The 12,639-nt window shown below is 39.7% G+C and overlaps 1 protein-coding gene across 1 annotated transcript in view; it reads left to right on the top strand.

The window, feature by feature from the left end:
• The window catches only part of LOC140154784 (uncharacterized), a 77,682-nt gene that overhangs the window by 59,290 nt on the left and 5,753 nt on the right, over positions 1-12,639 (top strand). The window contains exons 11-17 of the mRNA XM_072177351.1: positions 825-947; positions 1,535-1,780; positions 3,106-3,231; positions 3,788-4,018; positions 4,733-4,828; positions 7,409-7,678; positions 12,249-12,511. Coding sequence (XP_072033452.1) covers positions 825-947; positions 1,535-1,780; positions 3,106-3,231; positions 3,788-4,018; positions 4,733-4,828; positions 7,409-7,678; positions 12,249-12,511 — 1,355 coding nt within the window. The remainder of the gene's footprint in view (positions 1-824; positions 948-1,534; positions 1,781-3,105; positions 3,232-3,787; positions 4,019-4,732; positions 4,829-7,408; positions 7,679-12,248; positions 12,512-12,639) is intronic.

Here is a 12,639-nt window from a genome sequence, read left to right as displayed (position 1 = left end):
CACCAAACTGGCGTTGTGACTGCCCAATTGGGTGAATTAAAGCCGCTTAAAAATCGATGTTATATTGTATTGTATTGTGTTGTCTTTTGTCTACGTGTAGCACGGGTGATGGAATGCAGTTTAGAATTCCCGCCAAGGCCGAATCATTTCACATTTTGGGTGTATTGTAGCCGACGGGGACCCAGTTATGGCAGCCAGTGAGGTGTAGGAATGCGTGAAATGAGATTCGTCTATACAGGCAAATCCCAGATTACCTTCCATGGAGTCCATGGATGTAGCCAGTGGGCGGGGGAGCAGGGAGGGGGCAAGTTTTGACAAAGATGCCTAATTTAAACTAGTCACCAGCTAGAAGCTCACACAGTTCTTATGATGCTATGCACTCAACTGTGTAGAGTAAACTCAGACTGTGTTCTCTACAGGGTACTGCTGCTTGGACGAAATTGTGTGCTCAGGTGTATCGAGGTGGAAACTGTGCATATATGCGTTTATAAGAGAATCGTTTTGTAGCCAAACCTTTCCATATGATAAAAAAAAATATGTTGGTCATGGTAACATGATGCTGAAAAGAGGTCTTAACAGCCCCACATAGCGTTACGTCGAAACTGGGAGTGCACCCCTGGTATATAACTTCGGGCGCGAAATATGAACAAGTACTCCAGAGAATTTTACACTTGATGGCATCTGTTGAAATGGATATTCAAGTCAAGATCCTATGTCTCCTACGGCCTCTAATTTCAAAAATGGGAGAGATGGCGTATGTGTGATGGGATCCCAACGTATATGCTTGTAAAACGTATAATGAAATATCTGTTCATTTTCAACAGCTAAATTTAAATGGGACGTGAATTCTGAGTCTGACAACATACATGACAGAGTGATATGCGAGGGGGACGGACCTGTTGAAATTGATATTACAAGACAGGGGACTGTCCTTTCGAAAACAGTAGGTGAGTAAATAAAAGTCGGTATAGACAATAGTACGTATTCCCAGAGTGCTGATAGAATGAATATAATTATTCGGGAAAGTTACCAGAGGCCTCTTCGAATTTCTAATCCCGTAACTGCACCGTTAGACTGAACCTTTTCTGCAGGCCCCGGGTGGGTGACCTTTTGCCCAATAGTACATGCAATAGTAGATTACCCCGTATCTACTTAAGGAATGGTGGTTCTGAAAAGAATAGTTTATAGTACATGTATGACCCTTTCTAGTGGTGGCTCTGAAAAGAGCCTTTCAAGCGGACTGTTCCCTGTCCACTTTAAGATTACTGGTTCTGAAGAAATGGTTCAACTCGGGTTGCTGCTGGCCTGCTAAAGATTAGATGGTTCTGAAAGATGCCAATAAAAAAAACCTACCCAATTGAAAGTTGAAGTCCCTCTAAAGAGGTACTATTTGTAGGCGGCGCTCCCCGCGCTTTTGAATAATCAAAACAAGAGTCACAATCAATCATCAAGCAATAGTGCTCAGCGAATTGTTATGTTGTCAAGAATGGTACAAAATGCTATGTTATGTGTACAATTCCATCTTTTCTCATAGATTTTAGTGTTGATCACATTACGACCAATAATGATGACTTCAGCATCTCACCAAGTGATGGGGATGTGACGTTTAATGCGGGTTCAACTTCGACACAATCTGTCACCGTAACTGTCGCAGACGACAACGAGGTAGAAGACGATGAATCATTTACTTTGACCTTGAAGGATCCATTGGGATCCACGTGTGTAAATGGGAATATAGACGGTCCAGACACACTCAACATTCAAATCAAAAACAATGATGGTAAGTTTCAAATATATCATAATGCACCCAGAAGGTACACACGGAAATAGTTCTATACCCTGTGGGCAAAAAGCAGGAGAGTTATTGTGATAATAATTGGAATGTACAAAAGCAGTAGATAGTTTATAATGAGGAAGGAGGGGTGCTCCTATTTTTGGAGTAGTTTAACACGTACCTGTTATTTTGGAAAGCGCTCCGTTCATTGTGGGCGCTCAATAAATGCATGTAGTGTAATATAATAAGTGTTATGTAATGTTTTGTAAATGTTGAAGGAAACAAGATTGCATTTATATGAAGTCTTTTGTTTGGCCACCATTCTTATATGATTTATATAACAGGCGAATAATTTGTATTCATGTTTCAAATCATCCCAAAGACCCCATTTTTAACATGTATTTCGTTACCCAAATATTCCTTATTTTCCCCATTCGACGTGTCACCTAAAGACCCTTATTTTCAATTTATATGTAATATGTAATGTTTTTAAATGTAATATTTTGTAATGTAATGTAATGTAATGTAATGTAATGCAATAAATGTAATGTAATGCAATGAATGTAATAGAATATAATGTTGAACATTTGACTACATTGTACTTGGTTTGACTATGACATGTACATGCATCATCAAGATGACATGCAGTTCACGAATATAAGGGTTTCAGATCAACAAACTTGCACTAACATTACTGCACTCTGAACACAAGAGTTCATATGAAGATAACACTTTTTGACAATTCAACATATGAGGCGTTACTAACGATTAACACTATAACACGTTTAGGGGTATTTTCAACAAAAATATTAACGCCGTAACATGTTTATAATTGATGGTGAAAATGCCCATATAAACGTCTTGTGGTGTAGGTAACGCCTCATTATTCTTTTACGTATAAAGCAGAAATATAAACGTGTTGAAGTCCCGGGTTGAAGTGTTACAAAAGTCATATCCGTATATAAGCACTTGTGTTAGTCTGTTTAGAGTGTCGTCACAGATAGATGTGTGTGAGATATGGGCGTGGACTGCATGTTGGCTTTGTGATCCATAATGTGTCTTCTCCTATTAGTTATATTGATGAGTTATACTCGGAGGCAGGTAACCATAATCTCTCAGAATCAATTTCCGTTCAAATTGCCTGCAATTTGGTCTTTCTAATCCTGGATCGAGTACAGTTAAAGAGTGGCCAAATCAGCCTATGATGTCAAATCCCTGCATAGCATGCAGTGACAAACATGCTTTTGTAAACAAAATCAACGGAAATAGGGCTTGATAATAGCAGGAATTTGCTTGCAATCGTATATGATTTAAAAAATATGTTTTTTCAGCTGAATACTACTGGAAAGTATCTGAGCTCTCTGTTGGAGAAAGTGATGGACAGGTTAATGATAAGGTTTGCTTGGTCAGAAGAGGCGACATATGTACAACCACACCTACTACTACTACTACTGTTGGTAAGTTAAACATGAACACTATTTGCAATAATTAATGAATCTATTTTAGTACTACTATTGGTAAGTTAAACATGAACACTATTTGCAATATGAGAAAGGTTTTTAACACAAGTCAATACATACATACATGACAGCCAGTGAAAAAATTTCACTGACCATCCAGGATTTGAATCTGGGACCCTCGGATCACCGGACCGATGCTCTACCAACTGAGCTAATGAGTCAGATGGAGAAGAGCAGTGATGTTATTATCTATAGGCCTTCAGTTCAATACCCGGCCTCTATCATCTTCTCATCCAAGAAGTTTTAAGAAAGATTTTTTGTAAATCATTCCGATATCATATTTGAGACGGAGAAATATTTTATTTCTCCGACTATTTGCAATAATTAATGAATCTATTTTAGTTCTATGAAACCAGTATAGAAACCTGCAAATGTCTTACTGAGTGTAATATCGTCAAGACATGGCCTCTTATTCAAGTCATTGTAATGATACTTTTTGTGCGTAACTCAGTGCTACAAGTCATGCTAAAGATCAAAACATATTTTCTTTCAGCGATTTCTTCCAGCGGTGTGACTGCCATAAGTGGGTCTGATTTTTCGCCCGTGTCACAAATCGTCTTCAATACGGAAGAATCAGAGAAATGTGTTCCTGTAAATATTATTAGTGATAGTACAGAAGAAAGCACGGAGACATTTACACTGACCATCGAACCCGGACAAGATAACATTATCGTTGGTTCGCCAAACGTGCTTACTGTGAGCATTACTGATGATGACGACGACTGTAAGTTATATCAGTGTATAGGCGCATATTTTAATTATCATAACAGGCTGGTCAACTCTTTGTCACACACCTTGCGAAACGGATAAGGAAGTGCTACATACGCAAACCTTTTGGTTCCCAAGTATGACAACCCAATAGGGCAGATTTCATAGCGGCATAAATGCGCGAAACGCGCAAAATTAAAATTGTTAAGGGTCCTTACACTGGGTCAAAGAAATATGTATATGCACATTTAGTACAACTTTTGTTCAATTTAGTCCCGGGATTTGAGCAAATTTGTCCCCGGTCGGTACGCCTCTGATGGGGTTAGCACGACCAGTCACGGCATAGGCCTGACGGCGTAGATTGCTAATGCACTCGTGGGTCCTTTCTTGACGAACTATCCAAGAGAACATTCAGACTGAATGGCATAAATCACAAATATATGTCAAATTACATGTAGATATGACAAGCAGAAGACGGGGACTTGCTACTATGCCCTAGGTCGATACTCCATTGTTGCTGATAAAGGGTGCGGCCGCGGTGCGGAGCGGTGAGGGGATGTACATATATTTGGTCAATCTTGCAAAATAATTAGACACATCTCATACTCTCACCCGTTAATCGTCTCTCCCCCCTCACACCCACACCCCATAGCGACGGCTCTGCTATTCCAAAAACAGTAACAATAAGAACTACATCTAGTTATCTTTGTTCTTTTATTCACATTAACAGGTGTAATAGGCTGGTCACAAAGCACCTACGTCACATCTGAAGGAAGCACTGCATCAGTGGTGATAACTAAATCGGGAAACGTCGCTGCACCAGTTAGTAAGTATTGTGTGCTTTTTCCGTTGACAATTCTACAATTGATACAGAATATGGACGCTGGGAGCTCCAGACGCACTTTGTTTCTGATGCACGTTTTTTCTTCTAATTCTATTGTGCTAGTTTGTTCTCTATCCTTCATGACCTTGATGATCTAGTCTCCACAGCAGAAAGTTCCGCACCCTCCACACAAACAGTCTGCCAATGATAACGAACAAGTTCTTTTTGATATGGTAATACTTTTCCCATGACGTCATCCAGCATGTGCTGCTCGGTGCTCACACACTGATAATTCAGTCAAGAGTTCGACCAGGGCCGTATTTACCGTTTTTGGGGGCCCTGGGCCAGGCAAAAATTTGGAGGCCCCCAAAGTCACTGTGTGGAACTTAGGCATGTGCAGATTGTGCACTCAATCATGTCAAGTGGTCAAGTTTTGGTTTACGTATAGACGAATCCAATTTCACGCATTCCTACACCTCAATGGCAGCCATAGCTGGGTCCCCGTCGGCTCAATCTCACCTAAAATGTGAAATGATGCGGCTTTGTAGGGTATTTTAAACTGCATTCTATCACCCTTGTTACACGTAGACAAAAGAATGATGACAGTTTACAACACAAAAGACTAACATCGATTTATAACCGGCTTAATCCACCCAATTGGGCACTGGGCAGTCACAACACCAATTTGGTGTTGCGGGGACCCAGTAATGGCCGACCAAATCCTGAACATGACTTGACTCGTTGGATTCGTCTATACTATCGACAGTGGCGGCGGAAGCATTAAATTGAATTTAGATTATTTTCTAATCAATTTCAGACTATTTTAACCAAAATGAACATAAAAATTGCCATATAAAAGGCTAGTGCGCGCGAAGGGCGCAAAATTGTGCAATTTTGCTATTTTTTGCCCAAAACATGGGTGATTTTCGGATGCGCAGGGCAAGTTTGGGGGTCCCCAAATTTTGGGGACCCTGGGCCCGGGCCCATCTGGCCCAATGGTAAATCCGACCCTGAAACCCATTGGCAATCAAGTTCCCGGATACATCGCTTCTGATCAGGTTCTAATAGACTTCGCTTTGTCGCCCTCTTAGCTAATCAGAAATGGAGTACGTGGTCATTGGCAGAATGTTGATGTGGAGGGAGCGTAACCAAACTTGCTGCGGGGGAGACTATTGATGATGATGATGATGAATAAAGCAATTATAATTCTCTATTAACTTGTTTTTCATTAATAATTTGATAATATCGCAACTGGCACAGACTTGTAAAGACGTTAGCAATTAATACAGGGTAAAATGATAAAGAAGATGGGTAAACATTAAGCGTGATTGGTTCGCATAAAGGATGTTATGCAAGCTCTTAATTTACCAATTGTTTGATATGCTTGTAAACTGTAAATATGTATTTTTGTTGTTGTTGAAAATGTTCCGGTTTAAACACTTATTTAAACACTTCAATGTATTTACTTTGTTACACTTTTTAAACACTGATTATTCAAAAAGGGGCTATTGTATTACAAATCTGCAGTATTTATTTCTGCGCATTTGGACACCTCATTTGATACGATAGCACAGAAAACAATAAGACACCGGTCAATTTAATGTAGTGAGGTCCAGATTTGAAAGTTGCACTTACATACAAATTTTTACAATACAAAAACACTCAGATGTCATTGCACAGATTTCCTTCCATTGCACTGAATGCAAAATCAATAGAATTTACTGCAACTTTCAAATCTTGGGCTACATTGAATTAAATGTACGCTGTGACGTCAATATATAGTCAATTGCTACAAATGAAGTGTCAAAATGTGCAGAAATAAATTCTGCTTCCAACGCATTTTACAGATTTGTAATACAATACCCGTTTTTGAATAATGGTAATTATTAAAGGGGGGTTAGTTACTTTTTTCAGATGTTTACTTTGATATGATTAATATCGTTAAGTCTTTATGCGTTTGATAGTAAACTTTGATTTAGTATTCAAATTTGTTAATTTAATGTTTACCTACTATATTAAACACTTAGGCTACATAGTTTATGGAAGACATAACCTTAATCATGTTAATCTTCCACACAAGAAGTGTGAATTTCAAATAGGGGTTGTATGGATTTCAACTGGAATATCCCATTATTTCTTCAGATGATGTTCTTAGGCTAGCTCCTATTGTCTTTAGTCTGAATTCTGGCTTTGAACACGGTCTATCAAACAGCCGTTCAAGTTACTTTTGATCTATATAATACCTTCCTCTAAGAGTAATGATCATACGTATATAAAAGTATACATTTGCAAAGAAGAAATGATACATTACAAGTAATGCAACTAGCATAACAGATTCCTTCAACAAATGAGCATTTTTTGCGAAAATTACCAAATTGCAGCTTACTTTACTGAATCGGGGAAGGTGTACGGACTATAATTTGGGTACATACATAAGCAACTCATAATAATTCCTGGTTTAATTATGAAAGTAACAATTTAACAGTCCGATCAAGCTTGGGCTGGGTATATCATAATAATGCTTATGAAATATCAAAGTTTACGTGACCTTGATATTTTTGTTCTTTACCATGTTTACCACAGTTGTGACTCCGGTGGTTATCTCCAACTCAGTCACATCAGCCACATTAGGGTTGGACTACACAGTAACACAATCCTTTACCATTCCGGCATCATCCAGTTCCTACTCTCTGTCACTCAACATCATTGATGATTCGATGCCCGAATCCACAGAAACCTTCACTCTGACTTTGTCATCAACTTCATGTGGAACTAATGCCCAACCAATTACCATCATCATCACCGACAATGACCCAACTACACAGGCTCCTACTACACCACCAACAGATGATGGTAAGCCGCCATTGGACAGTTTTGAAATATCTGTGGGTTTTTTTTTGGTGTAACTGGGCATTAACAGTTGACGAGGAAGCACCCAGAAAACGATTAACCTCCCTTGCTGAAGCTGGCCCTCGATCTAATGGCTGGAATTTTGGCAGGAAGAGAATTCCATATTGGGCTGTAGATGGTAGAAATGATCTTTCATGTCTGACCAGGTTTGATCTTGGGACCTCCACTGCTTGGTCATGGGATCTCACAGATCGTCGCATAACTGACTACGGAAACTTCAAGACCGCCATTAGGGACTACCTCAATTAAATTTCGCCAAATCCAGTCTTAGGTCATTGGTTTGTACAAACTCTGATGCGATGTGGGTACCCGTTTATTCAGAGGATAACGTCCAGATCCAAAAACCTGGGGTCATGGACATGGATGTCTGGCATCAGCTGGCATAACAACTCAGGGCCTCCTTGTAAGAACATACAAGTTAAATCTAATAGGCCGGGGGCATATATTGGTACGCGTCATACGGGACGCCATGCATGTGCCTGTCAAAAGACCCACTTTTTGAGGCAAACTCTAGCCCCAATGACCCCCTTTCTTACAAGGTTACCCCTAAATCTGCAAATGTTTGCGCTTTTCGTGCGCGGTTTGAACAAATAATTTTGAGTACAGCTACTAAGCTGAATCATTGTGCACTTTTTGATAAAAGCATGAGAGTGTCCTCAAATGAAGTAAGGTAAAGGTAAAGGAGACGATCCTATATATAAACAGTGATCGGAGTGCCCATCTCTCTTTCATTGGCGATTGGGCCAGACTCCACCATGTAATGTTGCTATAGGGGGATCGCTACACCTCCTCTACAGCGAGTCTGTTACCTTCCCAGCATTTAAGAATGCCGGTACCCATTTAAACACCTGGGTGGAGAGGAGTAATCGAGATAAAGTGCCTTACTCAAGGGCACAACACAATGGCGTTGCCGGGGCTCGAACCCGCAACCTTCCGATTATGAGTCAGTGCCCGTTCCGCTAGGCCACCGTGCTCCCTGTACGAATGAAGTACATGGTCCAAAGATTATTTTAAGATGTAGAAGCTTTACAGATTTGACCTCTACAGGTCATGAAAGGTCACACAGGGGTAAAAATGTGAAAATTATTCATCTGGTCACAAGGATTTCAAAAATGTATAGTTTGTGCTATCTATGACCTATCGTTACAGAGTTATTCTACAAAAACCTCATTTTGGGGGTAAAAATGGCACATTTTGTTTGTACAGGGGGTAAAAATATCAACTTGCTCCGATTTGGACAAATATGGTAGCAAATTGTCTGTTTAGCTGACGAGAATCATAAAAAGAATAGTTTGGATATCTACAATGTTATAGAGGTTAAAAATGCCAAATGCCATTGGCTGGCCATAGGGTCCTATTGATCATTGGCTTCTAGTGCAATAACAAGTAAAGAGTACATTTTAGATGGTAAAAGTCATATACTGTTTCTTGATTATTATGTCAAGACAAACAATTTGCCACAAATTTTTGTAAAATAGGAGTAAGTTGAAATTTTTACCCCTGTACAACCAAATATGTGCTGTTTTTACACAAAAATGAGGGAAAATACGTAGATCAACTATACACTTTTGAAATCCTTGAGATCAGATGAATAATTTGGTAGGTATCTGCCGACATGATTGGAGCATTTTCCCCCTGTGTGACCTTTCGTGACCTCTAACGGTCAGTAGGGTCAAATCCAAAATGCCCCTCCCCATCTTAAAATAAACTTTGGACTATGTACTTCATATGTGGCAAATCCTATGTTTTATCACAAAGTGCACAATATTATACCAAATTTGGGAACTTATCAGCTAAACTATTGCAATTTTAGCTTCAAAATTCAATATCACCCAATCCTATGTTAGCGGTCCCACACTGAATGACCCACATTTTGATGGAGCACACACTCAATGACCCCCTTTTTTTGTCTAAAAATTCCTACACCGGTACGCGTACCCCTAATGTCACAGCATGGAAGAAAGAGATAAGAAGGAACCACAACGAACGCATTCACTTTGTCCACTCCCTTTACCGACATTTAGTTGACATTGTTATTCATGAGGATTTACTTTGATCAATACCCCGCGTTAAATAGGTGATTGGTATTGTATTCCATGTATTTGCATGTCTTCTGGAGCGTGTGTGAAGGATGATTTGAACTAATGACCTTCCGTGCAAGCACCCTATAGGATTTTCTTTGGTGACGTGATCATCGGTCATTGATGGCCTACATCTTTTTCTTCCATTTTGCCCAATTTTTCCGAACTTTGATGACTTTTTTCTCAGAGTTGGCAGTCTTTGGCACTGAAACGAGTTAGCTAGTTACGATTATACACATATAAACTATTAAATTAAACAGGTTTTATGTACCGGACTCAACCGGAACATTGTGCATTATTTAAGAACATTTTACATCTATTTTTCATCGAAAAAGTCACCAAAATCTTACCTTATTTGCTAAAGATGAAACTCAGCAAAAAAACGGCCGATTTTGATTACCTTTTCGATGTTTTATAGGACATTTTCTACACAACACGATCAAGAAAACAGTTTGACTGTAGATCCCAAAACAAAGCTACTATACATGTTCAGAGCATCAGTGAAATTCCATAATCTTACTTCTGGGTAGCGTTTGTTTGTTCGTGGATGGGTTTGTTATAAATTTTTTCCAGTAATGATTTTGCCAAGCATCGATCGCGGTAAATGGATCATACATGAAAGTAAGTACCATTGATAGCTTTTCTTTTCATGCGTCAATAGATATGCGGATTACTACTTGGCCGATCGAAGTCGTTGTGGTTCCTTCTCATCTCTTTCTTCCATGGTCACAGGCACACAGAAAAAATACAGAGTTACTTCATTTTGAGCTTTCTTTTGTGAGTCGCCAGCAATGTGACTCATTTAAAAAAAAAACCTGGTCTTTACTGACGCGATGGCATTGAGTCAAAAATATGGTGACTCACTTCATAATAAGTAAGTTGACTCGATTCGTCATCAAATATGAGTCAAGATCGTTTTTTGACTCATTTTCAATTTTAATGAGTCAAATCCGAAAATGAAAGTGAGGCTGATTTTCTTTCACCGTCTGCTATTTTGTTTTGTGTGGCTTTGGTCGACTGCAGTGAGTTATGTGATATTACAGACATCAAAATCATCTTCATGAATTGTGTAACTTCTGGGTGCTAAATATAAGCTGGCATTAGTTGAGCTTCGTATTCAAAATATATCTTAACTAACCCTAACACTGACCCATGCTTTTTGCTATCGGAAGTCAAAGAAGATCCGAAGAATTTTTGACTTGGCACCCCCGGGATTCGAACCTTTGACCCCCCGCATGCCAAGCACACGGTCGCGGACCCGGGGGGGGGGGGAGGGCACTCAACTTTGGAAGTGACGGGTATGTGCCTACCGGAGTCGCGAAGTAGGGGCCTATCGGGTACAAAGCGTTATTTAAAAAAAGGGGGTCATTGGGTACAAACAAAATTAAAAATGGGGTCATTGGGTACAATATTTTGAAAAAGGGGGTCATCGAGTATAGGATTTAAAAAAGGGTCATCGGGTAGAAAATTTTGAAAAAATGGAGCAAAATTTTGAATATTTCGGCATAATTTTGAAAAAAATGGAGCAAAATTTGACAGTTTCGGCATTTTTTTTGTTGCATTTTGATGATGCTATACTAGAAAAAAGGGGGTCATTGGGTAGCCAAAAAAAAAAAAAGGGGGTCATTGGGTAGCCGCAACTAAAAAAAGGGGGTCATCGGGTATGGCTTTAAAAAAAAGGGGTCATCGGGTATAGTCGACTTCAAAGAGGGGCCTATTGACAGGCACATACCGTCACTTCCAAAGTTGAGTGCCCCCCGGGATCGCGGACCGGTAGCTACACGGGTAATTGCTGCCCGGCCAGCAATTCCGTGAGCATTTGACACTTAGGGTGATTGCGTCATCGCAGACCCTGGGATGCATGCATGCGCTGAATTTTTCATCGTGGTATTCTGTGGTATTTTTGGGTGTAAGGGTTAAACAACCGACCAGTACGCTTCCCGAAATGAAAGACCGAGTTGAGCTTACATATAAGCTTACAAAACAATGCAGGATCGTATTTTACTGAGCATGCTATACTATTACTGTAGGTATATGCATGTCATAGTGATTGATAAGATAGCAATTTTGGTGTTTATATACAATCACCGATACTGCACTGAAGGTGACCAAACATGCAAAAACAAAAATAGCTGAGGAAAAAGTGGAAACACAGACACAACATTGGTGAATCTCTTGACTCAGTAATTTTTTTCGTGTATGTCACATTCATATTCAAGTGCCCCCTGGGTATCAAAGTACTTGGACTATTTTTGCAATTGTTCGCTACGGCTTGTTCAAGATAAAAGGAAAATTAATTCTATAGTTTCTGCAAGTTCAACAAAAGTAATGTAAATTAAAATTTACAACAGGGTTTGGTTTATGCAGGCGATGAGGAAACATAAAATAATTTGTGTAAACATTTATATCTCTCGTTGAAAACTTTTTTACAGGAATTGGAGGTGGTGCCATTGCAGCCATCGTTATCGCCGCCATTATCGCCCTTCTTGCTATCATTGGAGCCATAGTATTTGCCATGTGCATTTTCGGCGGATTTAGGGCTGCCGGTGCTGGGGCCGGTGCTGGGGCCGCTGCAGGTGCGAGTGCTGCCTATGGAACACAACTAGCTCCTCTGGGCTATGCGAGTGGTGGTGCCTATTACGTGGGGAATGGATACCCGGGGAATGGATACAACCCGTATCCGTTTAATTCATATGTAAGCAGTAGGAATTCAAATAATAGTCGAAACTTAATGCACGATTTAGTCGATGTTCTTCTTCCATGGGGAAAATAAATAAAATAAATAAATAAATAAAGAAACGATTAAGCATCAGTAATGATCGC

The sequence above is a fragment of the Amphiura filiformis genome, chromosome 6 (genome assembly GCF_039555335.1).
Source record: "Amphiura filiformis chromosome 6, Afil_fr2py, whole genome shotgun sequence".
NCBI lineage: Eukaryota > Metazoa > Echinodermata > Ophiuroidea > Amphilepidida > Amphiuridae > Amphiura > Amphiura filiformis.
This window is presented reverse-complemented; position numbering and strand designations above follow the sequence as displayed.